At 49.3% G+C, this 27,538-nt stretch overlaps 1 protein-coding gene across 1 annotated transcript in view; it reads right to left on the bottom strand.

Moving 5' to 3' along the window:
- LOC102378884 (semaphorin-3D-like) overlaps positions 1 to 27,538 on the bottom strand; it is a 46,858-nt gene that overhangs the window by 14,117 nt on the left and 5,203 nt on the right. Inside the window, exons 2-4 of the mRNA XM_025213330.1 lie at positions 12,320 to 12,544; positions 1,535 to 1,695; positions 1 to 48 (exon numbers count right to left, since the gene is read on the bottom strand). The exon at positions 1 to 48 is cut by the window's left edge and continues 15 nt beyond it. Of these exons, the coding sequence (XP_025069115.1) occupies positions 1 to 48; positions 1,535 to 1,695; positions 12,320 to 12,544 (434 nt within the window). The remainder of the gene's footprint in view (positions 49 to 1,534; positions 1,696 to 12,319; positions 12,545 to 27,538) is intronic.

Genomic DNA, 27,538 nt, shown 5'->3' with positions numbered 1-27,538 from the left:
AGCAAGTCTGCAGTGCTCCACCTGCTCTCTGGGGGCTGGCCAGAAAATCTGTAAGAGAAAACACCAGCCTAGACCTCAAATGCTGGAGGCTGCAAGTGGCAGAAGAACACTGGCATAACCCCAGGTCATGCCCTCTTCACTCTTCCTTTCAGCATCCACTCTTTGCCCCCGTGTGACACAGGAGACTGGGCTTATGGCCTGATCCAGGAAATGGCGGCTCTTATATTTCATTCCAGTCCCACCTCTCCCACTTGTAATATTGCACCCATCCAGGCAGCACAGTAGGGGCTCCCTAGGACAGCTCTAGCACCTGTCTCCCTGCAGAGGGTGCCAAAGCACTAGCAGGTGCACACAGGCTTCTGCACAGGCACACAGGCTCCCCCAATACGGTTGCACAGGACCTGTGCCAGCCTCTTTCCTTTGGCACAAGTTCATGGGTACTACATATGGCTCAGGCTTTCCCTTGCCTCCCAGGTATCAAAGGAAGCCTCAGAGTAAATTAGGACAGTTAGTGACAGAGGCATAGGCAGGGATGACTCACTGGGCTAAGCCAAATCTGAGTCTGGTAAAGGCCAAGTTTAAATTTATTGACAGGCTTGTCTTCCAGCAAGCTCTGCACCATGACGCTGGGATGCACGGGGCGATATGTGGTGTTCTCGGGGGTTTGCATCACTTGCAATGTAAATGATTTGTTGTGACATCAAATCGTTGGTTGCTGCCCATCCAGGCAGACTTCCATTCCTAGCTGTGCTGCTGGCTTGTATCCACTAACCTCCCCAACAGTGCACACTGGATGCTGTTAGCTGCAGCCCAGCAACCCATCAGTGCCACCCTGCTTGGGCAATTGAGCACCACTTGCTGAGCAGGAGCGTCTACACTGCATGATGCTTTTCCGTGTCATTCTTGTCCTTAAGCTTACTTTACCTCAGGTAGCACATCGAGCTACACAGTACTAGCTTCCCTCTGGCATAACAAGTGAGACCCATTCCCACAAGGCTTCTGGGAAGGAGGAGGTTAGCCTCCCTCGGGAATTCATAGATTTATAGATTGTAAGGGGCTGGAAGGGACCTTGGAAGATCATTGGGCCCAGCACCCCGGCACCAGGCAGGAAAGACAATTGGGGTCAGGTGACCCCAGCGAGGTGACCGTCCAGTCTCCTCTTGAAGATTTCCAGGGTAGGTGACTGCACCACCTCTGGAGGGAGCTTATTCCACAGTCTGCACACCCTGGCTATGAAGAAGTTTTTCCTACTGTTAAGCCTCAAACAGTCTTCCAGGAGTTTATGGCCATTACTCCTGGTTTTCCCTAAGGGTGCCCTGGTGAGCAGTTGTTCACTGAGCCCTTGATGTACGCCCCGATATAGCGGTAAGCTGTTATCAAGTCCCCTCTCAGCCTTCTCTTTTTCAGGCTGAAGAGTCCCAGGTCCCTCAGCCTTTCCTTGTATGGCTTGCCATGCAAGTGTCTGATCATACGGGTGGCCCTTCTAACATACGGATATGTAATGGTCCCTTCCTGCAGCCTCCCTAGCACTGACCTTCTGAGGCGGTTTGCTTGGGCTGTCCAGATGCAGAAGGAAGACATGGTTTTTGGCTCCTACCATCAGCCATGCCCTGTCTTCATCCACCAGGAGTGACTGGAACTCTAGCCCATCTTCTGGACCCAGCAATAGGTGGGAGCTGTTTGATCTCAGCAGGTCTGTAGGGCAGACAGAAGGCAAAGGGGAATATCATAGGAAGCATTAACCCCAACTCCATTCCACACCAGGAGAGCTCACACCCATCTGTGAATGACAAGAGTTTATTCTGTCATTCCCCCATGGCAGGTGGCTGTGACCCTGCCCTCATTCCTCTCTCCTAGTGCAGTCTCTGTTACCTCAGTCCTACTCTGTGCTCCCTGGGCTACCCCTGTAGCCAGTATTATCCATGATCCAAGTATTATCCCTGATCCCCTGAAGATTGTAAATGATGTCCCTTCCCCTACCCTCTCAGGAATGAACCAGTGCTGCTACGGAGTGCCCCTTTATGGCAATCCAAACCTCACACCCAGCCCCTGAGGACTGTGACTATCCTGCTCTTCCCTCTCTGACAGCAGTGTCACACAGGTCAGGGCAGCTGGTTGGGACTGCAAGCAGGCAGCTGCTTTTGTGGTGAGGTCTGGGTGAGGGTTTTGGAAGCTCAGTTTACTGTTTCCAACCTTGAAATTCAATGGAGCAATTAGGCATGGAAGAATTTCAAGCATAACTTGCAAGTTCCAGAGACCAGGCAGTCCCAGTGCCCTGGTGGGGTGTGGGGATGGGCCCACTCCATCTTGCCAGGGGTGTTTTCCCAGATTATGGGAGTGTCTTTAAAAAGTGTTGAAGTTTCTCCTGCCCAGTGTCCTTGGTGTTAAAGACCATGCAGAAACAGCACTGCCCTCAAGCTGGAGCCTCTTGTCCAATGGCTTCTGCTTCATCTACGGGGAGAATTTTTGGCGTATTTGTGCTGCTGCAGGACCCCAGTTTCCTTAGCAGAAACTGTTCCAGACTCCTGATCTCAAAGATTTCTAAAACCTCCCCCTCCTCTTGCCATGATGACTGTCATATAAGGGGTTTCTGCTGCCTGCCCAGTGCAGCTTGTGTGAGATGCAGAGGCCCCATGAAACAGTTCCTGGTACAGATGGGAGGGAGCCACAGAAACCGGTGGGAGAGAGGACCAGTTGGGTGACTGCCTTGCACCTATGATCCCTGCAGCTAGTCTCCAGAGCATGTGTCCATTTACAGTACTGCTTAGTGTTCCAGCTGACAGTCACCGCTCCCCTAGGCAGACTGGTCCTGCCACCCTAGCTCCTCTCACTGTCAAGACCTTTTCCCTTTCTTTCTTCTCCTTTCTCATTTCCTAACTGCTGAAAATGTACTCAGCTCTGCATGGGGCTACAGAGACAGGCAGCCTCTGCCCCAAAGAGCTTACAGGATAAGCTTCCAGCTGCTTTCATCCAGGAGCATTCCTCTGCCTCAGGCATGTCCTGGTACTTGGAGTTAGCAGGGCTCTGGCTGCCCTCTCCCTCCCCCTCTCAACTCAAGGGGATCTTAAGACTCAGGATCTGGATTAGGCCAGCTCAGAACAGGGTTTTTAGATCAAGCATTTGCTGACAGGCAAATCCCTAGATGGCAAGATTTCTTGGAGAAATCTCAGCTGCACAAAGCAGAGGAGCCTGCACAAAACCCCATGGTATGAGTACTCCTTACCTCCCACTTCTGCAGCTCCCCCCCAGCAAAACAAAGGAGTGGACTAAAAAGATTTGGAGAATGCTCCAGCAAAAGAATCCTCTTGGGGAGGGGGAGCGGGCAGGACTCTAGGGAGCAGAAAACAGGGGTGATCAGCTGCATCGAGGGTTCACATGGGGAGGGACTGAAGCAGCTATCAGGCTCCTGCAGCTGGCCTTTTTCTGGGCAAGCAGGTGGGACATGGTGGCTTCCAGCTCCCTGGTGTCCACAGCATGCTTCTCCTTTCCTATGCAGTTAGAGAAGTGGACTCATAAAAAACCCTAGGAGAATCTTTACTGACCCTGGTGGCAAACTCACCTTGGGCCTTCCCTGGCAGCCCAGCCTGCACATTCAGTTTTGGAGCTGAAAATCCAGCAGGACTCCTGCCTCTCGCACTAGTCACCATAATAAAAATCCTTTCCCTGGGACTTAGCTGGCAACTGCATGTTTGATGTGTGCATCAAGATGGGAACCTAGCTCATTCTCCCATCACTGCACTAGACACCAGCCTGCTGGGCTAAGAGGGGGAAGGCACAACACATAGGTGTGACACAGGCAGCTGAGTCACAGGTCTGTTTGCAGAAAATCACTGGTCTGCCATCAGCCTTATCATTTTTACCTGCAGGGATCTGAGGCACAGGCACCAGACTTTTATGTCCTCAGTTTTGGGGTAAAACTTGGGGGAGAAAGACTGTGTGTGTGTGTGATCTTCCATCTCAGCTAATCATTCTTGAAACATCACCCAAGGTGGCCTTGAAACCTGGCAGGTGGCTATGTGGATTTTAACAAGGTATGTATCATGTTGAGACTGACAGAGTCCAACTCACCCCTTTGCTGAAGCAAATGGACTTTTGATCTCCATAAACACCAACAGCTGGACTGAAACTCAAATAACCAAACCTGTCACGACCCTGGAGAGTATAATCTAGGGGCAGGAGGAATCCTACTAGATCATTTAAAACTCTTGATTGCTCCCCCCTTTACATTGGTGGATCCTCTCATGAGGGATGTGAATGAGGGAGGAAGAGGACTGGTGTACTAAGCCTGAGGTCATCCTGGGTTTAGGGGGCTGTGTGGAAAACAGGACTTGGAGAAGGAAGAAAAGACACGATAGAGGAGGGAGGGGATGGAAGATGAGGCAGAGGTATGGGAAGAGCTGTGCAGGACCTTGGAATGGAGGGTGGGAAGTCAACTGAGAGGTGATAAATAAGCCAGAAATTCAGCTAGGGACCAGCAAAGTACACCAACAGGTAAGGGGCATCTGTGCAAGGGGATGTGCATGTGCATGCACGCACACATGGAACTATGACATACAAGCTGGGATGCGTGGAAACACATGTCCTCCTTTTCAAACAAACCACTGGACACAAGGGACTGTTCCTCTTTTCCTTTCACTCCTGTTTCCAGGGGAGACAGGAAGCAGGAGCCTTTCTCTCAATAGGGCAGCTGTTACAAGCTGGAAATCCTATTGACGTCTGCTCATCCACACAAGTAAAGTAACAGCAGCAGCATATGGAGTGGGCAGGTGCTGGCTCACTGCATGAAAAGAGCTCTTCAGCCAAGCAGCTCCTTGGCAAGTGGCTTCCTGTCTTACCCCAGGCTAATCTGCCTAATGAGTGGGGCTGTAACTTTCTTTCCTGAGAGCCAAGGAAGTCCCCACCTCTGCCATTAGCCATTCCCTGCTGTAGATGTCCAGTGACCTTGGTGAGCAATCTGTCCCTTACCCTTCCCTGTTACAGACTTTCTTGTGCTTGACAACTCTGTTCCCAACAATCTTTCCCTTAGTCTGTATTTTGCAGATACCTCCATGGATCTTGCCCCCAACCAAGGGGGAAACCTTTTAAATCTGCCTTGGGGTTTTGGACCCCAACCCCCATTAATTAAAATGGCATCAAGAGCTGAAAACTCCCCTTCCTTCCAAACCCATTATCACTGCCAGGCTGTTGATCTCAGGTGGGGGTCAGGTGGATCCTCCTCCCTGGGCTGAGCCCTGACATAGCCTCTACCCACTGACAGGGCTTGGATCTCCCTCTGGAGCCAGGGCTGCTCTTGTGACCTGCTCACCCCGAGGTAAATGTAGGCTGGTGCCACTGGGGATGCAGCTCAGAGGTGGGGGTCAAAGGTTTATCCGATACTGCCCCAACCTGCTTAATTAACTGGAGGAAAGTAATGACAGTACTTAGGGCAAATGTGGCCCTGATGTTGCTCAACCTGAAACAATTAGGAAGCTGCTATTATCACTGCTTCACCTTCTGACCTCCCTCAGGCCCTGTCCTGGGGAGAGGTCACCCCTGATTTATGGCAAGATCCTTTCCACTGTGCTGTGCTATTTGGTGCTAGATTTCAATCTGGCTCCCAGGAAGGATTAATTGCTCTGTGCTTGCAGTATTCAATCCACTGCCCCGTGATAGAGATGAGGGTCTACTCTCGCAGCTTCATTCCCTTAGCTCATTCTCTCCCAACTCTTTAAGAAAGAGGTGAGTAGTAACCACCCAGTTTGCCTCCAGTTCAACCCACTCATAAAAAGAATGATGATAGGGAATTGACCTGCTAACGAGGAGCCTAAAAGGCCTTTGAAAGAGGTTGCTGTGAGTTGCACAGTGTGCTGGCTGGGAGAGGGAAGACCCCAGGTAACTCCAGCTTATCTAGAGGGGTCCCCCAAAGCAATTTTCTTCTTTTGTCATGCCCCCACTGTTTCCCAATGTTTGTCTCTACTCTGCCTTTCCCTACCCTGTATTCATCACCTGACATCCCAGCCCTGTTCAAGGTCAGTGTTGTTCTCCCAAAAGAGCATTCTCACTCCTTTCCACTAGACAGACATAAGTCAGGGGTGCCCTGAAGGGTGCCTTGGGAGTGCTTGAATCTGAACCAAGCTACATTTTGCCTTTTCTCTGCAATGGTCAACAATGGCACTGCTAGGGCCACTTGTATTGTGGTAAATGTTGGCAGAGACCCACCAACTTGCCAAGCCAAAGAATGCCCACCAAAGGGTAATTGATTCTGATCCTTACCAGCTGGGTCTGATGCAAACCAGTGACCCAGAGGCAAAAGGCTTTCTAACAAGCTACCAATCCCTGGAGCATCCATCTGCCTCACCTACCCTAGCTTCCAATTTCATACAGTAACAGAAGATCAGTGGTACACTATGGCTTCACTATGTGACTTTGGTGCTGTATAACCTCAGAGTAACTCCACTGTCCACAACGGAAAGACAGGGACCAGTCCAGAATTGCAGTTGTCCTTAGTGCTGTCACAGTTGAGCCAGATTTACCCAGTGGCATTCATATTTCAGAGTGCGCACAGCACAGGTCAGCCTGTACAGCAATTGCATTGGTTGCTCCCAATCTACTGAAGTTCTATTATAAGCATCTACTCATCTTATCATCGGGAAAGGGATTGGTTTGCTGCTGGGCCTTATTGTTCTTGGCCTCGCTCCTTCCTGCATCATCCTTCCTCTGCTTTTCTTGCCTTTGGTTCTGTCATTTCCTTTTTGCAAGCTTGCCTGTGTCTCGCCCCACACTCCTATTGTGCCTGTCTGCCTCCCTCATGCTGGGCTGTGACGACAGTCTCCATCCCAATAGGCTGTGGCCTGGAGGGAGCCTCAGAGGTCTGGGGTGTTTAAACCTAAACTTGTCAGGCCATTGTGTCCGTGAACCCCCTCTGTGTCCTCTATGAGTCACATCCCCTGCCATTGTCTGCATTTTCCCTGAGCCCTCTTGAGGCTGGGAGCTTCCTCTCTTAGCTCTGCCCAAGACTCAAGGGTTTTTGGCACGTTGGACCCATGCGTGCTCTTTCTTTGAAGTATAGGAACGATCTCTGTTCCCTTCACTGAAGGAGAGGGACAGGTTATCAATGCTGGCAATCTCCCAGCAGTGACAAGCTGGGGGGTGGCTCTGCTTCCTCATTAGGGGCTGCATGTCAGATAGAACTGGCCCCTTCTGAGCCAGCCACACTGCTCCACATGCTTTCTTTTGAGTCCCTGGGTTTCAAGCCAGACTTCTGCTGTCTTACTACGAGCCCAGCAGGCATCTGGCACAATAACTACTGTCCAATTTTACATAGAAACTGAATTAACCCCAGGCCACAGTCCTAGCCCCATCCTCCAGTATGTGAGGGAATTCAGCCTGCCTGTTCCTCTTGTGCCCAGACTGCTAGCATCAGACCTGGTAAACTCAGCAGGTTTGTTCTCCAACGGGAGCCCAGGAGGTTTGTTCCATAGAAGCCCAGATGCTGCAGGACTTGCTGCTGTGTCAGTTCAGAAGATAGCGATAGGGTCTGCCAGGCTGTTCCTTCCAAATAAGGTTGGAACAGCTGCCCTGAGCGCTTAATTGTTACAGAGCTCATCTCAGCTGCGTTGGCCTTTGCAGGGGTTTGGGGTGAGACCTACCTTCCTTGGGGAAGACAGTAAGTCTTGAGTGGCTTGGTAGAAGGCTATGACTGAAAGTCAGGCTGGCTAGGATGCTAAGGTGAGTCTGAGCTCAGACAGCATGCTCCAGCAGAGCAGAGGGATAAAGCTTGCCTTAATTCCCACTTAGCAGATATGGCTTGTGAGAAGGACATGCAGCAGAGACAGCCTCCAGCATGAGATGCACCTCATAGGAAAGGGCACGTTTCAGATGTGAAACTGAAATCCTCTGGCAGCTGAGATTTTTCCAGAGGCCCCAGCTGTTGAGTTGGCCTCTGGCTTACAAACCCACGCCACTCTGCTATGAGCAGGGATTTTAGCACAGATTTCAGCGTGAGTGTGTTATGCATGTTGTTCTTCACCCCCCCCCCCCCCCCCGCAAGTTGCTGTACCCTGTGCTATTAAACAGTTGGTGCATTTGATACCTGAGGAGACCACCTTTCATTGTAGGGTGTGGGATCCCTACAGATTGCTTGGAAGAGGTTTCAGGGTCTTTTGTGCAGTAGATAATGCAGATCGTGGTGGTAGAATAGAATATGTGTGAGAGCTGCCATGCTCTGGTGGTGAGCACAGTCGTGTCTAAAAATGCTGAGGTTAACAACCTCCTTCATGTCACTAGTTGAAATAAAACCCAGATCAGTAGTGACCAAATAGGGTATGCAGAATTAGAGAGGGTTCAAAAAAGGGCAGCAAGAATGATTAGGGGCCTGGAAAAGATCTCATCTCAGGAGAGATTGAAAAGGTTGGGGTTGTTTATCTTTAGAGAGCAGATGAATAAGAGGGGTCATGACAAAAGCACATAAAACAAGGAGTGGGATGGAGAAAGGAGACCAGGAGATCCGAAGCTTCTGTTCCTGTCTCATCACAGATGAGCTAGGGGAGATAAGGAGAAACTGGAAGGCGGGCAATTCAAAACCAACAACTTTCACCTACAATACAGTTGGACTTTGGAACTCATTGCCACAGGTGGACACCGAAGCCCAAAATCTTAGGATTCAAGAAGGGCCGGACATTCCTGTTGATAACAGGATATCCAGTGTTAATGATGACAAATTCTGGAAATGAGATTAATCCTCATGTTTCGGCGCTTAAGACCAACTTTACTCAGCAGAAATCAAGACACTTTTTCCCTTGAGTCATCTGGCACTGGCCCTGACTCGATGCAGAATATTGGACTATGGGTCTGGCCCAATTTGGCAACCCCTCTGTTCCCAGAAGTGACTGGTTACCATCATAGGGCCTGTTTGGTGGCTCTTCTGGGATAAATCATTCATAGATTCATAGATGTTAGGGCCAGAAGAGACATCAGTAGGTCATCAAGTCTGACCCCCTGCCCTGGGCAGGAAAGAGCTCTGGGGTCTGATGACCCCTGCCAGGTGCTTGTCCCATCTCCTCTTGAAGACACCCATGAGACACCCAGGGTAATCATGGGCCAGTCCAGTTCCTAGTGGATGTGTGATTGAGACTGCTCTTGTAATTGGTTCTTTGGATGGCAAAGGCTAGAATGATCTAGCTAAACTATTCTTGTATCTTTACAAGCTGGAGTCTGGGGCCCTCAGGCAGTGTGCTCTGGGGGAACAGTTGCTCAGCTGCTCTGTGCTTGCCCAGTCCTAGGGGTTTACTAGAGGTATTCTCCCCAGTCACCAAGCAGGTATAGGTCACCAGCACCAGCTGCCTTTACAAAGTGAACCAGGCAGAGGCCATCTTCCTATCCCAGCCACCTGATAGATCTCTTGGGAAAGCCCTATCCCTGGGAGAAGAAGCAAAGGAAACTTCTCCTTGGAGGATACTTGGGCCTTCCTCTAACCTTCATTTCCCGATGCTGCTTATGTTCTTGTGACCTCCCCACCAGCACTAGGAGTCCTGGTGTAGATGGGCAGCTGGTGTTTCAACCCTGTCATGTCTGGGCCCGCTCTCAGATGGGTTAGGTAGCACTAGGAGGAGGATGGTCATTGCTGACTTGCCTAGAGCTGTGGTTCTCAACCTTTTTTGGACCAGGACCCAGTTGTAAATATTGGACAGTCCTGACCCAGTGCCCTTCACTCCTGAACCACTGCCCCTCGACCCCAGTCTCCCAGTGTGTGAGGCAGAGGGTGGATATGTGGGACGGGTGAGGTGTGTGGGGTGCATGGGGGGCCCCAAGCAGCTCCTTGCAGGCTGGAACTCTGCCACCCTGCAAGGAGAAAGCCACTGTTTCCCATGTTTTTCTACTTTAAAGGAGAATCCATTTTTAAAGTTTGTTGGCAACCCTTTCATATATTTTTGCAGCCCACTCTTGGGTCATGACCCATGGGTTGAGAAACGCTGGCCTAGAGCAGAACTCCCACTGTGACTACCAGCAGGGACGGATTATCCCTTTAGTCGGTCCTAGGCAAACAAACTCATGGGCCCTTACTTTTTTCACTCAATAATTATAATATGTAAAATAAGCAAAACTGGGCCCCTTCTTCACTTAGGGCTCTTGGCATGTGCCTAGTTTGCCTATGCGTTAATCCAGCCCAGACTACCAGTTACAATAAGGGAAAGGTTCAGGTAGACGTTGGCTCTGCGTTGGTGGCTGCTCTTCAGATCCGAGCTCCTGGGGATTTGGGGAGTGAAAAGGGAAAAGACAGGGCATTGTGAGTAGGAGTTCGAGAGGATTAAGCTGTCTGCTGCAGGCCACAGACGGGAAGAGTCTAGGAGAAAGAACAAGTCTGAAGAAAAGAAGAATGGGCGGAGGAGTCAAGAGCTAAAACCTCCCTCCTCCCCACATGGCCATTCTGGCTGATCATACCTGCTGTATGACATCTTCTAGTAAGGGAGCTTGGCCATGGGCTAGTACAAATGAGGAAACTTCTCCCCCACTCTGGAATCCCTTCCCCAGACTCAGGACAACAGTGGCACTGTGCCATGTTAGCTGTTGTTGTCTCCTTGCTGGTGTGCTGGCCAGGCACCTGTGTAGCTTGCGGGTGCATTAAGTCCCAAGTCCACCCTCAAAATCTCTGTTGAGGGAGGGCTACAAGGAGTGGCTATAGAGCTTCAATGAGTGCAGGGGGTACAGAATCCCTCCAGTGACATCCTGCCCCGATCAAAACTGTGCTGATTCTGTTGCATTCACAGTGTTCCCTTGCTCCTAATCAGCCTGCAGTAGTGAATGATGAAGCATCACCCAGCTGAGATGAAGACCAGTTAAGAGACTTCTCTGAGACTACATAGTGAGTCAGTGGCAGAACAAGGATCAGAAGCCAGTTCCCCAGCTTCCCAGTGCTCTGCCTTAACCACTAGATAGGCTTCCTCTCCTGTGGATCACAAACCAAATCTTTGTTCCCTCCTGACGGTGAAGTCTCTACACTTTCCCCTGGAACTGACAGTGCACACAGTGGCATGTCCTATACTGCTAAGTTATTGATGTTTATTGTAGCCATAGCTCAGGATCCACCACTGTGGTAGACACTGTAAACAGCAGCACACAGTCCTTGAACCACAGAGCTTATAGTATAAATCAGTGATTCTTACCCAGGGTGCTGCAGCACCCTGGGGTGCCTTGAGATCTTTTCAAGGATGTCATGGGGCGCCACACAATGTAAACACTGTGAGGTGTGCAAACATGTTGCACAAGACAAACCTGGATATTTCAAATAGCAATCTACAGTGCCAAAAACATTCTGCCCTGTTGTGATCTTTCTATGTTCCTAGCAAAAGGAAAATTGTTCTATTATTTTTCTGTAGCCAGAAGTGAATAGAGTGAATATTAAGAACTGCATTTTCTGAAGGGTGCCTCAAGTCTTAAAAGATTGAAAACCACTGGTGTGAACAGATGAGACAGACTGGGGAAGGGTAGAACACACCAGCAGGATGAAGCTGCATGTCAGTGCCATGACTGCTTTGCAGGGTAGCAAGGATGGGATCAGTACAATGGCAAGAGAAGGGGAGGGATGAGGGGACAAGGCTGGGGGCAAGGGGGCATGTGTGGACTGAAGGAAAGTCACTGTGGTGGCTGGGAGGTTGGAGTTAATGGCCTCTCAACACAGAGCAGGGGATGTCTTGTCAGAACCTTAGAGTTTTCTCAGCTCCTCTCTGCATTCTCACCCCTCAGCACCATATTGGGGAGGTGGAGAGGTGTCACCTTAGTTTTACTTTTAGTGCCCATTGTGTGTATAGCATCCCCACTGCAGAGTTCAGAGCCAGGTGCTGCCCAAGGTCTCCTTCAGCATGTCATACTCTCCTCTGAAGAGGTTGAAGAAAACCCAAGATGCATCACAGCAGAGGCAGAACAAGACACTGAGCTGAGTCTCAGGATGGAAGTGTGCCAGTGGCTGTCTAAGATCTCCCTTCTCCATGCAATGACTTTTCTCCCTCCAGCCCCCATCTCTAGCACCAGCAGCATTGTCTTGAGCCCTGGGCTTGTGCTCTTCTTCAAGCCCCCTGGATCTCAGATGCCAAGCTATAGTCAGGTCCTGGAGACTTTCTAGTCACACTTTCTAGGGGCAAGAAACCCCACTGAGAAGTGCTGATACTGGCCTACCCCAAACCCTGGACATTACCCATCCTGTTATTTCTGCTCTCACAAGCTACCAGCCACCTTGGATAAACGATGCTCCTTTTAGGCCACCCTAAACAGGGCATAATCCTCAGAAAAAACCTTGGCTGCCTCCAGAGCTGGCCCAGAAGACTGATGTAGGATGGTCCCTTACCTTTGTAGGAGAGACGAAGGCGAGGGGCACCTTGCTTCCAGGCACTGCTGGTCTCAGTGCTCAGCATGAGAATCAGAACCATCAGGGCAGGAGTAGAGAGGAACGGACTTCTGAGGATCAGGGCTTTCATCCTGACTCTGGCTGGGGCTCTGTTCTCAGGGGGGAAAGCAATCCCTCTTTCACGGGTGCATGTTGTGTCTGGAGAGATTCTGGTTCCACTTCCAGCTGAAAACAGAAAGGGAGAAACTGCATCTTTGTGAGCCCTGCACTAAGGTTCTTGGGGTCTTACAGCTTCTGTTCTCCACTGGCTAGACTGGGGTCCCTTTACATTACTGCAGATCTAATTAAGTGATCACAATTCGGGCCTGGTCTTCATTCGGTTTCTGGTCCAACGGAATTGCAGTGGTGCAAACCACTAAGGCAGATATATCGCATCACTGTAAAAGCCATTTGCACTGGTATAGCCACATCAGTATGGGGAGATCAGTGCAAATCCCCCAGTAATACTCCAGTATCAGTGTGGAAACTCTTTTCCAACAGAAAAGGAATCCAGCTCTTTTCCCATTCACAGCACTGCACAATCCTCCTGGTGCATTCTGAATAGACCTTATATGTAGCTCCATTACACCATGCTTGCCATCTCTAGCCCTCAAATTATGTTAGAGGCCCTATGCTTTAGCCCCATTTTACAGATGGAAAGCTGGTAAGGTAAAAGGAGTGAATTGCATTCCCCAGAGTCGTAGAGTAAGCCAGTGTCAGAACCAGGGCTTGTTGTTTCAAAAGCACTTAGGCTTCATGTGAGACCAGAGCCCCTCTGGGCCATGCACTGCACAGACACCAGGTGAGAGAGACAGACCCCATCCAGAAGAGCTCATGGGAAAAGCAGTGGCAGTTATAGGATTGTGCCATCATCATTTGCACCAAACAGCTTTACCAATATAAGCACGTCCCCATCTATGTCAGCCCTTTACAGCTGTAAATGCAACTTCCTCAGTAAGCCTGAGACTATGCATGCTATGGTTGTAAGCCTGGTCAAAGAGATGCATCAGTCCCTGAGGACTGATGTGTAGATGCATTACGTATAAGAGGGAATTCAAGACATAGCATTGACATATATTAATGGCAGTGTTTGCATCAGCATCATGCTTTATACTCTGGAGCCCCTTATGGGAGTGGAGCCAGAACCTGAAGATTTTCCCATAACTTCTGGAAAGGAGGATGGAGATGAACAGAAACCACTTGTCAGCTTAGCACCAACAGGACATGCCTTGCTGTGAATGACAAGTCTGAGAGTGACTCAGAACTGGTGTAGCATGAGGAAAGTACTGAGATCTCGGGCTTATGCTGATAAAAACCTTCTCAGACCTATAGGATCACATACTCTATCTAGAGCCCTGTCAGAAGTCTCTGTGCTTTTTCCTAGGTTTTGCCTCATTTCATTTTGTAGCTAAATCTTGCCCTCCCACCCAGTGCCCATTATACCACAACAAGGAACTGACATTTGGGAGGGATACTATTCAAACTTTCCTTTTGTGCCTGTGTGTTTGTGATAGTATGCTTGGAGCCTCTCAGCCTTCTCTGTTCATTACAGATAAACCAAGGCTATCAGAGTTCATTAAATTTTCATTGCTTGGGACTGAAGAGCTCTCTTATCTTCACATTTCTGCATTCATATACATGCTCGTGTGTTATTCCCTCATACACACACTCCCATACATCCTGTATAGGAGGGCAGCTAGGTGGACAATTTGCTGCAAGTATTTATCTGGTGAATGTAGCCAGTTTTCCTGTTCATAACTGTTCTGATCTCCAACTCCCAGCTCTGCATGTTCAATACCTATGCTTTGTGTTTGGTCCCCTGAGTCATATGGTTTTCCCTGATTGGATGGCTGGAAATTAATATAGAGGCATTTGGTCTGATGGGGCTTTTATAACCGCAGGGACAGTGTAGAAGTGAACAAGCAGCAGCAACTTGGAGACCAAGGCATTTCAAACTCTTTTGTTTCCTCCATAAGAAGGAACATTTGATTGAGCTATGGACATGAACCCAACACTGGATTTCATGCCTGACTGAGGTAGCAGGGGAGAAATTACCTAGATCTAGTGGCTGGTTGGCAGCCTTTCCATACGGTTTTCTCGTCTCACATTCACAAAGTCCTTGTGCATTGCAGTTATGGGGGCAGCCCTGCCTAGGTTCCTCTGCAGTCTAAGGGCTTGTCTTTGCTACAAAGCTAATCTTAGTTATTGCTTGAGGCCCATCCATGCATACAAACCCATAACTCAAATGTGTTAGTGCTTTTAACCAAGTTGGCAGGCTTCTTGGCAGGGAGAGTAAAGCCAGAGATAGCAACTTCTCAGCTTCTAATATGACCAGTCTATAGTGGATGCAACCTAGTGTTCCAGTGTTTTCTAACAATGCCATGTGCCCAGGAAGAACAGACAAATCCTCCAACAACACGCTGAAAAAATACTTAGATGAATCAGGTTGCAGCAGCACTCAGACCTGTAGGATGTACTTAGAAGTCTTTGCCCCTCACATGAGTGAGGATACTATAAGCATGGGCACAACAATCCTTGTTTCACAGTGTGGCTGCTCTCAGTTGAGCTAGGTTTTCTCAAGGGGTAACTTGAGAGTTGGTAATTCACATTCAATCTGGAGCAATTGCACACTTTTGTGATCACTCAGCTCTTTTACAACACTAGACATTGCCAGGTGTGTCCTTCCCTATGACTGCCAAGACAATATTTCATAGGAATCTGGCAGGGGTACAGATTGGATTCAAGGGTCTATATCTTGTACCACCATTCACTGTGCTACTAAGGCCATTTCCAGTCCTATTTCGGAAATGTAGGTACTTACTCTCAGCTCTCATTTCATTCTCTGCTTCAGTCCTAGACCTTGAGAGATGGGTGTCAAGAGGCTGGCTATGAACCTGCTTGCCCTGCTTTCCTGTGTACTGGGAGGATGCCTCAGCACAGTTGCGATTTTTAGCTTATCCAAAAAGATCCAGTGTCATGGCCATGAAACAAAGATAAATCATGAGCTTTTGGGATCCGCCCTCTTTTCTAGACCTTGGCTGCACCCTGAAGAAATGCTGCCAATCCAGTGGTCATCATAAGGGCACAGCTGGGGCTTGATGGAGATGTCTGCCAGCACACACTGGTTGCTGGAAGCCTTGGGAAAATGCTAGCCAGTAATTGTAGCTTGCTATAAATGGAACATGCCCGTACTGGGTTTAGTTCGGGCACAGTGCGCAGATGGGGGAGGGAACCCCATGGGATCCAAAGCCCCAAGATATTCTTGGGGGCTGCAGGGTTGTGTAAGTGGTAGACAAGCCAGAGCCCTAGCCCTGCATGTACCTCAAACATAGGCCTTCACATTGGGATGAAATAATGCGGCTGGGTGGTATGGCAGGTCACTCACGCTGGCAGGGCTCACTTCTTCTGCTGAGGAATTCAAGAGGAAAATGCTCACTGGTTTCAGTGAGAGCAGGATCATGCCTCAAAAGGAGATCCTTGTGTAACAGAGCCAGCCTAGGAGAGGGCAATGTTACCACTGACATAAGGGGCACAAAGTGCAGGGAAGTTCTGTGCTTCTGTGCCAGCAGTGAATTTGGCACAAGGCCAGCAAGCAAGCCATGGCTTTGGATGCCAAGGGGAAAGGGGCAAGGTACATAGGATGAAGACACATAAAATGGATCATCTGTACCTTCTGCGCTAGACCAGGCCTTAATTCAAATGCAGCCTCAAACCAATGTTGTTTTGCCTGTATCATCAGATCTCATACCTCCTTACTGGGCACAAAGCTAATGAGAGACATTTGTCTTCCCTACTGCCCTTGTCCTGTCTTGTTGTCATTGATCGCTGAGCCAGTTTGTTAAGGGAAGATGTAACTAACCAGTGAAACTCCCTTCTGTTGGGTATATTTGAGGCAAGAGGTTTAGTGAGGTTCAAGAAAGGACTGGACAGTGAGAAGCAAAGAAAATAGCACCTCACTGTTATACTGTCAGGGTGACAGTCCTGTGCTCCAGAACTTTTACCTACCTTGGAAATATCTGCCGTTGATGCCAGAGACAGGAAAACAGATATCCTGGTCCATTCTGCAATGGCCAGTCCTCTATTCAAGAAACCATGATGGCAGAGCAGGGCAGAGCTGGGAGGCATGGGTAGGGGCCGGCCCAGGGCTTGAGGGGTGTGTAGCAGTTCAGGACTAAAGTGGCAGGAGAGACTGCAGGACAGGTTTGAAATGCACAGGCAATGCGCAGGCTGGGAGCTTCTGTACTGGGAGCCTACATGCTTATCACCAAGAATTTGCTCCATTAAAACTGCATCATTTCAGAGGAACAGAACTTGCTTGGAAGATTATTTTCAACACAAAAGGTTTTCCCCAGGTTTTTTTTGAGGGGGCCCACATGCACTAAGCCCCATTCCCTTAGGATCTCTCTTTGCAGCAGTGCCCCATCCATGCCAACCAGGTGTGCAGCAGTGTGGGTGTCTGCACACCTGCATGTGTCAGCTGGGAATGCGACACCTGGTGCCTCCTTTCGTCACAGCACCCTGTCCACATAGAGTCAGCTTCAGCAGAATGATCCTCACTCAGCAGTGCCTTATTCATGCCAGCTTATCTGGGTGAACTCTCCTCTCTACCTCACTGATGGATCATGGCCCCCTGCTGTAAACCTCAGAGGTGAATAACTTGTCACAGACAGAGTTTATACTGAGAGGGGGAGAGCAAGTGTTGAGTGGATGGAAACAAGTTGCAGATGGTGAATCCAAGGTTAAATTAAACACTCTCGACAGCTTTAAATAATCAACTGTCCAGAGCTACATGTATTTGCTGTCTTGGTATGAAAAGCGAACTGCTAGCAGTCAGTGAACTGCTCGAGTTGGGGGATTTCTGTGGGATTCAGAACTAGGGTCATAGTAGTGAAGGTCTTGTGCTCCTGAGTATCCTAAGAGTATCAGGGGGAGAAACATCAACTTTTGTGTCCCTGTTGTCATGGGATTTGGGGAAAAACATGATGGTAGTTCTTTTTATGAGGAGCTACTAAACTAACCTCTTAGGATAGAGCCAGACATAAACAGGAAAGCAACCATTCAAAGCTTTTCCCCATAACCCTGCATCAAACTCCAATACTGCGCTTCCAGTTATGGCCCCATATATCTGTGCCAAAACACACAACAGCTCCCACCCCCTGCCCTTTATTCTGATCCTGCATCCTTCCTAACTCATCTCTGCCAGTGTACCTCCCCCAGACTTGCTCCATTCACCCCGTGGCTGGCCCAACAAGGTACCTGTATCCCAAAAGCTTACATCCTACTCTGAACAGCACCAGCTTCTTGTCAATGCCACTCTGAACCAGACTGGAAACAGTGTTTAGTCTCTGTAACCGAGTCATTCTTTGGCTCCTTTGCTCAGGCCAATAGCTGTTGTATAGACATTCATCCACTTCAGATTGGACCTAGACCAGAAATATAACTTCCATAGGTTGCCAAGTAGCTGTTAAAGGGTGGCACCTTCTGGTTATTCTTGATGTAAGGTGGATTTGAACCTTTGTCCTGAGAAGAGTATTTCCAGTCCCATTGGTCATCCAAACTACCGGAAACAGTGTATCCCTTCAAACCTTACTAGTCAAGCACTGGGCTCAGGCAGACTGTTGGTAGGAGGTTCAACAAAGTTCATTATCAGTGCATAATCCCATGGCATTGCACCTCCATAGGGACCAAACTGTGAAGACACTTGTCCCTATTTACAAAGTGGGACACAATCACCCAGTGGAAGTGCATAAACCCTGAGTGGGGAAGGAATTCTTTAGGCTAACTAGGAGTTACACAGAAACTAGTTGAGAAAGTCACAGGAAAATAAGATCCTGAGAGTGAGATTTATTAGTCTGTGGATCATCTCCCAAAATGGAGGGTCAGGTTGTGCTTGAGTCCTCCAATAATCCAATGTCATGAATATAACATCCATGCTCCCTACCTCATCTCCTGTCCTGGTGGAGCCCAGTATGTGTTTTGTGAGTGTCATGGTCCTTGGTTGTTTCCTTCATTAGCAGAATAGTGCCTCTGGTGCTACAGTTTGGAGCTGGATGGGCCAGGACCAGAAGTCAAAGCATAGGGCCAACAGCAGGTGGAGAGCAGCCACTGGAGATAGCTAAAAGGTGCATGTACTTAGTCAATGTGACAGCCCCTGGCTGGGAAAATGGGACCTCTTGATAGATTGGGTCTTGGCCATATCACTGTTGACTTGTCTGAGATATAAGAGCTCAGTAGCTTTAGCTTCCTCTTCCCCAAGACACCCACTGCATTGAGCTGCCATGAGGAGATCAGAGTGTGACTGGATTAGCAACAGATACTGAGATACTGCACTCTGCACTTGCATGGAGCCTACAGCTTCAGGCAGTGCCAGGTGTGCTAATGAAGTGTATTGCTCTTAGCCCTGGGCAGGAGGGAAGGGGTTCTCTGTGATGGACTGAGTTGTCCGTTTCTGGAATAATGATTGAGTCCAGTCACTGCAGTGTAAAGAAACAGAGGCCCAAGCAAACATGTAGGGTCTCAGAGGGCTGCATAAAGACCCACAGGAACTGGTTCCTGTGTAAAGGAGGATTATGCACAGTCTGGCCTCACCTGATATGCTGTGTGATATGGATATGGGTGGCAATTGTCTCACACCTGCTCAGAGCATAAGCAGGAGAAATTTCCTCCTACTGTGCAGCATGTCTGTCTTGGTTCATGCTTCTTGGTCTGAGTCTGCATTGGGGCCTGTCAAGGATGTGTGCAGGGGTGTTCTGTGGGCTACTAGTTTTATGCCTGTGCATATAACATAGTCTGGGGGTTTGTGTAAGAGCTAGGTTGAGGACGCCTGGATGTATACATGTCTGCCTATATCATGAATATGTGTCTCTGCATGCCAGTGTCCGTGTGTGTGTATCACTGTCTGTCCTTCTACAGAAAGAGATGCATGTACACAGAGAGCTTGCTTTTTTCCTTAAATTCCACTGAGATTTTAGTTCTTCCCCCCACCCTGTGAAAAGTGATGGATTCCCCAGCAGCTGTGGCTTTGCAGGGAGCGTCAGGAAGAGGCAGCTGTTGTCTTTTTCTAAATGATATGGCAAAAAGAAACAAATTCTTCTCCCTCCCAGATCCATCTCCACCCTTCACTCATTTCCCCTGGTGCTGCCAGGCCAAGCTAGTGCTTTCCATGCAACAGCCCTCCATGTGGTACTGGGTGTGAAGATGGCTTGGATGACAGTGTTCATGGAACTTCTGGGTGTGGGCAAATGAAACAATTATACCCTTTGAAAGAGGGAACCTACTATATTTCAAGCCAATCCACTGTAACTCTTTCATTTATCCACTGTATCCTGCAGCAAGTGGAATTCATTGAGCAGCTGCTTAATTCTGGTATAAGCCACCTCAGAACCTAAATTCATGCACTGAAGGACCAGAGTGGACATGTAACACAGCTATAATGGATCAGTTGATGTATGTTCACAAGCAGCAAGTTCTCTCTCTGCCCTTTAAATGCAGTACTGAGTACTAGCCAATTGCCTGTCAAGAATGCCATCGCTCTGCCTCCAGCCCCGTGCAGCCCCGCACTGCGTGTCTGGCTGTGTGCAACCCCCTCCCCACCAACTCCTCTCCCTCCCGGCAGTTCTCAGGGCCCGGCGGTAGTGGGGTGCCACCACTGTGTCCCCCCCTTCTCACCTCCCTCCCCCCTCCTCCCCACTGTGACTGATGGGGTTGGGCAGGGACAGAGCACTGCCACCCAGTGCCCCACGGTGCCACAGCTCTGCCTCCAGCCCCATGCACCCCCCTGCACTCCCCCAATCCAGCCCCACCCAGAGCAGGGGGCCGAGGCCAGCGCTGGTCTGCCAGCACCCTGTGCCACTGCCGCCTCCAAGGAGCAGAGCTAGGCGGGGAGGAGGGGGGGGCGAAGCCAGCACTGCTGTCCTCACCCCACATTGGTCCCCTCTGTCCCTGCTGTCATGGCGGCGCTCTGCTGTCCCAGCCCGTCCCTCTCTGCCTCCAAGGAGCAGGGCTGGGCTGGGGGCGAAGCCAGCACCACTAACCTTACCCCCCCTCCCCCCCCAGCCCCAGTCCCCACCCCGCTGTCGTGGCAGTGCTCTGCCATGTGTACAGAGCACTCTGATTGGTTGTTTCAGTTAGCATTGTGATTGGCTGCCGAGACAACCAATCAGAGTGTGAATAAAGCATTACAGACAGACAGACTAAGGCTTTTATTATATTAGAATAATTGCTTCATCTGTCCACAGTCTTATACTCATTTAACATTTCATCCATTGTCCAAATGACAGGAAAAGGTGGGAGTGTGAGGTCCGGGCACAGCCCACTTGGTATCAGGGTATCCATCCAACGCATGTGCTGTAATGGCAGATGTGAAGTAAAGGTGGTATTTAGACTAATCTCCATTCATTTAGGACACCAAATCTGCCATTACAGAGCCCCAAAGACTATGGCAGTGGAGAGAGAGGGGTGAGGCAGGGGGGAGGCTGAATTTTTTAGTACCTGGACTGTGGAAATGTTGACAAGTGGGGCCAGGCATTTGCTGTGCAAGCTTCTGTCTCCCCTAGGTGCTACAATTACCCCCTGCCGTCTTCACCAGCAGATGGTATTCCTGATTCACACAGCCCTGCCAACGCCCTCCTGTCTTAATGTGCCAAATGAAAGATAGCAATTACAGCTCTGCCCACCCATTCAGATTTCCTTCCTGCAGAGCTGTGATGCTGAAACATGCTGCATCCCACCAGTGTGAAGGAACAGGCTCCAGTTGCTGTCAGTGCACTTCACCCCACGCCATTGGATAGGCCACTTGGCACCATCTGCAAGGAGGGAGGCTCCATAGTTCCCAGGTACATGGTAAATATTCCCTCTTCCTCACAATTCACTGCAGGAGAGCATGACAGCATGGACAGGTCTTGTTAGTGTCAGGAGCACTTTATAGCTTGTTTTGACACTTAGCTCTTCTGCTTTTTTGTGTGTTTTTTTTAATTCCTCACACGTTTTCACATAATAAGGTCCCAGCTCTTTCAAGGCGGGTTATGTTGCCAGACTCCCTTCATCTGGACCCAAGTATAGATATAGGCCTACATCCAAAACACCCATTGAACAATGCAGCTGTTCAGATTATGGCAGGAAGTCTGCAGCTGGCCCCACTTTCTCCTCCTCCCCTGTTTCAATGAGAAGCCACGATGCTGCTTCCCTCAGAACCATTCAGAATAGTCGAGGTGCCGGTAAATCCCAGATGCCCCTGCTCTTTGGCACTGCAAGGATTTTTCCATCTCTTTCATGGGCAGGATCAGTGTGATTTGGGCTTAGCTGACAGCTCTTGTGGCAGCAGATCTTTATGGCAGAAGGGGACAGATGCACTATCTTCTCTAGGGATGTTCTGTTTCCTACAGCTCTGGAGGCATTGGGAGCACTGTGGCTGCAACTCTGCCCCTGACAAGCAACTGGAGAACCAGTTGGCCCATATGTGGCTGGGTTTGATAATACCCCCTGATGAGAGGTCTGGAGGCTAGCTTTTGTTTAATAAACTGTTAATCTCTAACTGAAGAAGCCACTGCTTGATGCTAGTGCTCTCCTCTGCTACTTTCCCTTAGCTGATCAAGGCCACTTTAGCATTATGTGGAATTCCTGGGTTTTCCTGATGCCTTTCATGCTAAGTTCAGGCCTGGGTGGGACACAAAAGGCTGCACTCATTCCCTGGCTGGCAGTGGGTCAAAGGCAGCAAATGCCAATGCTTTCAGATCACTGGCTGCCCACAGTATTGTTGTCCCTGGGGCTTTGCTTGCATTCTCTACCTGGATCTGATAGCATCATTTGAGGGCAGTCTCATTCTTGCATCAGGAATGGCTAAAGCAGTTTGCTTGTACCTCTGGTCACTGCAGCAGGCCAGACTGGCCTGGGGAGGTGACATGTGCATCCTCTTTCATTGACAGGAATGGGCCTGACTCAAGAGCTGCAAGAATCCTTGAAGTGCTGAGGAGGCAACAGTCACTGCATGAAGGAGAGGACTCTTAACCAACAGGGCTTGGGATAGACTGCCTATCCTATGGGATTTATGCACTGCCCTACCAATAGGAGTGACTGATGGGAAGCAAACCTGATGCCTTGGATTGGATTCTCAGCCAGACCAAATAGTGAATCCCATGCTCTCTAATAGGGCTAGACTTTGGGTTGAAATCCAGGTACCACCTCCCTCTTTCCAAGCAATATCAATGCCAGCCTTTCAGAAGCCACCTGGTGCTGTCTCCAGCACTGACCACCTGAAACTCTTGCTATTGAGAGCTCATTGTTTGACCTGGTGTATGAAACCACCCAGCTTCTGTGTCCTTGGTCAGCCCAGCAGGTCCTTGCTGTGAGGAAAGCCAGATAGCAGCTGCATTGTGTTCAAAGGAAGAGGGCTGGGCTTCTCCCTCAACAAAGCACAGGATCAGAAAGGCAAGACAAGTGTGTGGCATTGGGAGGTATTGTCTCAAGCTGAGCTGGCAACATGGTCTGGTTTCCTAGGTGTTCTTTAGGATCCCTACCTTGGTGAACCACTAACCCTGAAAGGCAGTAACATGGCAGCCAGTACTTGCTCCAAGTACCTGGCTACTCATGCTGGAATCAAACCACTGCCAGCACCATGAAGCATGTCCCCTAATCTAGCTGTATAGCAACACTGAGAGTCAAAGCAGAGACAGTTCAACCATTTCAGAGGACCAGAGGAGTAAGTTAAGCTTTTTCCCAGAAAAAAAATTAAGTCAACCAACTTTTTTAGGCCAGCTCAACAGCTGGGTCCAGGAACCTGAATTTCTGCCTAGAAACAGACCTGAGTGAGAGGATATACATGTATATGTTTAGGTGGAAGCTGTTTAGACTGACCACACTTGGAGCTATTACCTACTGCATTCTGCCCCTCTACTACATTTTGCACAGGACTTTTAATTAAGCCCTTGGGCTGCAAAGTGACTGCTTCTTTACCTAACTCTCTTAGCAGGGAGTAAAGGGGTGAAATAAGGATATCAGAAGAGACTTTGGCTCAGTCCTTCTAGATTTTGTAAATACTGCTAAAACCTCGGGAGGCTTGGAGTTCCCAAGGTGCATAGAGGAGAAATTCCTTCCTGTAGCCTTCTTACAGTGTCTGGGACAGGACATTCTGGTAGTGTCAAGATGAGGGAATTGGTGCTGTATTATTGCCAATGTTTTATAAGACAACTGAGTTCAAAGCCATGTGTAGTACGGCTGTGCAAAACAGCACCTTTCCGCTTTGACTTCCATTTCAATGTTTCAATGGGACAGTGTTTTGTTTCGAGTTTCATTTCATTTTGAAAGCACTGTTCCGTTTCGTTTTGTTGAAACTGTTTTGCTGTTTTGTCACTGTTTCAACCTTTCACCCATGGGCTATAATGAAGAAGAACAAAACTGCCTATACCTTTGTCATTTCTTGCCTGATCTGACTGAAACTTGCAGGGATGGTAGCCCCTTCTGAGGGCATGAAGCCTGCCAAGTTTCAAGGAGATAGGTGCAGGGGTTTCTGAGAAACTGTACCTCAAGTTGTTGACAAGCAAAACTCTTGTCACTTGCCGGCAGCGGCAGCCTCCTGTCATCCGGCAGGCAGATCCAGGGGTCCACACCCCCAGGAGGGCTGCAGGGCTGTGTCAGACTCCTCCTGGGGGTGCGGGTGGACCCCCGATCTGTCTGCTGGATGACAGGAGGCTGCTCCTGCTGCCTGGGACCAGCAGCAGCACCAGTCTTCCTGGTGCTGGGTGCAGGTTGTGCTCAGTGCCAGTCCCAGGCAGCAGGAGCAGTCTCTAGTGACCGGGCAGGCAGATCAGGAGCCTGCATCCTCAGGAGGAGTCTGGCACAGCCCCACAGCTCTCCCAGCAGGCAGATCAGGGGCCCGCACTCCCAGGAGGAGTCCAGCACAGCCCTGCAGCCCTCCCAGGGGTGCAGGTGGGCCCCCCATCTGCCTGCTAGATGACAGGAGGCTGCTGCTACCTGCTGGAATTGACGCTGGGTGCACCCCGCATCCAGCACCAGGAAAATTGGTGCTGCCACTGGCTCCAGCTGGCACCAACAGCATGCTGTCATCTGGCGTGCAGATCCAGGGGCCCGCACCTCCGGGAGGGCTGGGGGATGTGCCAGAATCCTCCCGTGGGGCGTGGCCTCCAGGTCTGTGCTGGATGACACGAGGCTGCTGCTGCCAGCTGGGACTGGCACTGAAGCCAAGTACTAATCCCGGCTTCAAAACTTGAAACATTTCGAAACTTTCAAAATGTTTTAAGTGCCCTTGTTTTGTTTCAAAGCTGTTTCAAAGGCTTTTGTTTCGTTTTGATTTTGCTGTTTCAAGCTCGAAACGCATCAAAACAGCTTTGAAATGAAACACCTGGCAAAATTTTGCACAGCTTTAATGTATAGCCTTAACTCTGCCCCTGCTTGAGCCTGCATCCCATAGCCGTGCATGAATGTTGTGTCTATACCACACGCTGGGCACCTGTACATGAGTGCCGAGGCTGCTCCGACATGCTGGAATTCCAGTGTGTTGGAGCAGACTTGATTAATTGAGTCTGTTGAAGTGTGGCAACTGCCGTGGTCCAGCAGCCTCCTGCATCTTATGTATCAGCATCCCTGTGCTTAAAAATGGTGGCAGGGGCACTTGAACTAAAGCTCATCAAATGAGCTTTAGTTCAAATGCCCCCGCTGCTATTTTTAAGTGCAGGGACACTGATACAGGAGACATGGCAGCGCTTCAATTAGAGCAGCTCTCAGAGTCTCTCTAATTAAAGTCCCACCCCTGGAGCCTGTGTAAAAGTCCCTGCCCACTGTGATCAATCAGAATTTCATGACAGCAAGGACAGGCTTCAGATCCTCCTGCTCTAGAAGCCCAGCTCAATCCTGCTTCAAAGAAAGGAGTATCATGATTGGCAGCATTGAGTCTATGTCATAACATTGAGCCTTCCTTGCTCCATCCATTGGAGAGCAGTGGTGCAATAATTTAGTTCAGTATACTTCTGCTCTACCCCATAATGGTGCTGAGAAGCTTAACTTTGTAAGTGTATGTTAAGTGTTATCTGCAGATGGAGGGCACCAGAGACAGGCAAACAAAGAGCCTTAATCCTGCCCACATCACCAAGTGGACCAAATGCCTGATGTGATACAAGTCCCAGGAAATGTACATACATTCCTGAGAGTATTTTACACTGAAAGTCCCTCATATGGGATGAACCTGACACTTGTCATCTGCCTAACACATGGCCTGACATTCAATACAACAATTCTGAGTCTCTCAGAGTTTGTTGCATTCAGGATTTTCCCCTCAGTCTCTTTAGACTTTCCAAGTTGAATCTGTAGGTTAATACAGCAAAATCAGACAGAATTAGCTACATGGAGCTGGGATGGAAAGGATGCATGTCACACATGCTTGTTACATCAGTCCTGAACGCAGACAGAATGATGGGTGCCATGGGATGAAGGCATTTGAGAGTGTCCCACACGGAGAGGAGCGGGAGTTGCTGGCTTCAGATTTTTGATTCGTGCCACACTCTGTATGTATGTGCACGTGTATGTTGTAGAGTAAGATGATTTCTCAGAGGTTGAGGATTGGAATCACAGAAAGGGCTATGGATTAGGACTTAGGTGTGTGGGGATTCCAGAGACTGGAATATTAGGGCCCTGAAGATCAGGACTGGGGTACATAGGCAGAACTGTGTGTGGCACCTGAGATACCAGTTGCTGGAATGTACTGAGTCCTAGCCATCCATCATTTTCATGGGCATTCAAATCATGCATAAAAGTCCTGGCTGAGGGAAGGTGGGAGGAGGTGCTGGATGGCACCCAACATTTGGACAGAGGGACTTTCACCTCTAGGTCACTGAATCAGATCTGCACAAGGTCAGTAGAGACTAAATTAATTTGATGGCTGGCTGTTTAGTGGCCTCTGTGAAATAAGTGGGTGGTCTTGGTCAAGTTCCTACTGGGGACATTTCAACATAATAAAGGGCCTCTTTATAAGCAGTTTTAGAAGGCAGGCCAGGGGCTGAAGGCACCCTCAGTCATCCCTGGGTTTGGCGGGGTGTCTCCAGGTATCTCAGCCATGCCATTAGTGGGTTTGTACTGGGAGGGGAAAAGCTTGAAGGAATAGGGTACCTGACTCTTCAGGGCTGGCACGCCAGCTCCTATTAGTAGTACTCATTTCACTAACAACTGAATCACACGTGTATTTGAAAAGGATTTTTTCTGCTGAAAGTTAAGTTTGTTGCAGTAAAGAAACACCCCCTTCTCTGCAAGCCTAGTGTCTTGGAGCTCAGCAACTCTCAGATCAAAGCCTTTTATTTGCAGGGCTTCACAGCTTTAGAGTTCTACCTAGTTCCAATGCAGAGACCTTCACAGTGCAGGGATGGTTGTGGGGCATTTGTTGGGTGCTCACTGACCCATTAGATTGATTCACTGATGCCAGCCAGTGCTACAGTATGAGGTCACTGAGTATTGTGCTTCTGAAGCTGTTTCCTTCCCTGGCCAAGACTGCCTGCCTCCCCTACACAGTGCATGAAAGCTCTGCTGTATTTTCTTTTAATCAGAGGCAACCTCCTCCTCCCCTTCCCCAGCCTTCTACGCTAATTGGAATAGAACTAGTAAGTGTGGGGGGCTTTGCCAGAGAAAGTATTTTAATGAGGAACCATCAAGGGTTCCTGCACTGTTATCTGCTTCTTCTCAGAGTCTCTGTAATTACAGTTTGGCTTGTGTGGCAAGCTCTTCAGATGAATCCCCAGAGCCTCTGCATACCTCCATGCTCCTGAAGCTTCTGGGAAGAACTGGCTTTTCTGTCCTCTGCACACCCCTCACTACCTTGCTCACTCCAGGGGGTATAATGTTTTGTTCAGATAGACAATCACTCTTCCTGTTGCCTTTGAAAGGTATCCTTGTTGAATGAATCTAGGTAACCTGCCCTGCCTGAGGGCAGGGAGGAAGACAGACTCCTTTAGTTTAGTAGAAATTGAAGAATGTATCTTGCATTTGACTTGGGCAGTTCTTATGCCTCTGGGCCTAATCCTACAGTCCCTGTCACAGAAAGCAATGGCAGCTTTTTCTGAGCAAGGAGTGTTGGAATTAGCCCAAATGTAGTCTCAGCACAGGGTATTTCCTGGGGATTAGTGAACAGCCAAGACACAGTTGTACTCCAGGCCATTCACCCCAGCTGGCCATTCATTCATT

The sequence above is a fragment of the Alligator sinensis genome, unplaced genomic scaffold (genome assembly GCF_000455745.1).
Source record: "Alligator sinensis unplaced genomic scaffold, ASM45574v1 scaffold630_1, whole genome shotgun sequence".
Classification (NCBI taxonomy): domain Eukaryota; kingdom Metazoa; phylum Chordata; order Crocodylia; family Alligatoridae; genus Alligator; species Alligator sinensis.
Note: the sequence above shows the minus strand (reverse complement) of the source record. Positions and strands in the feature narration are given on the sequence as shown.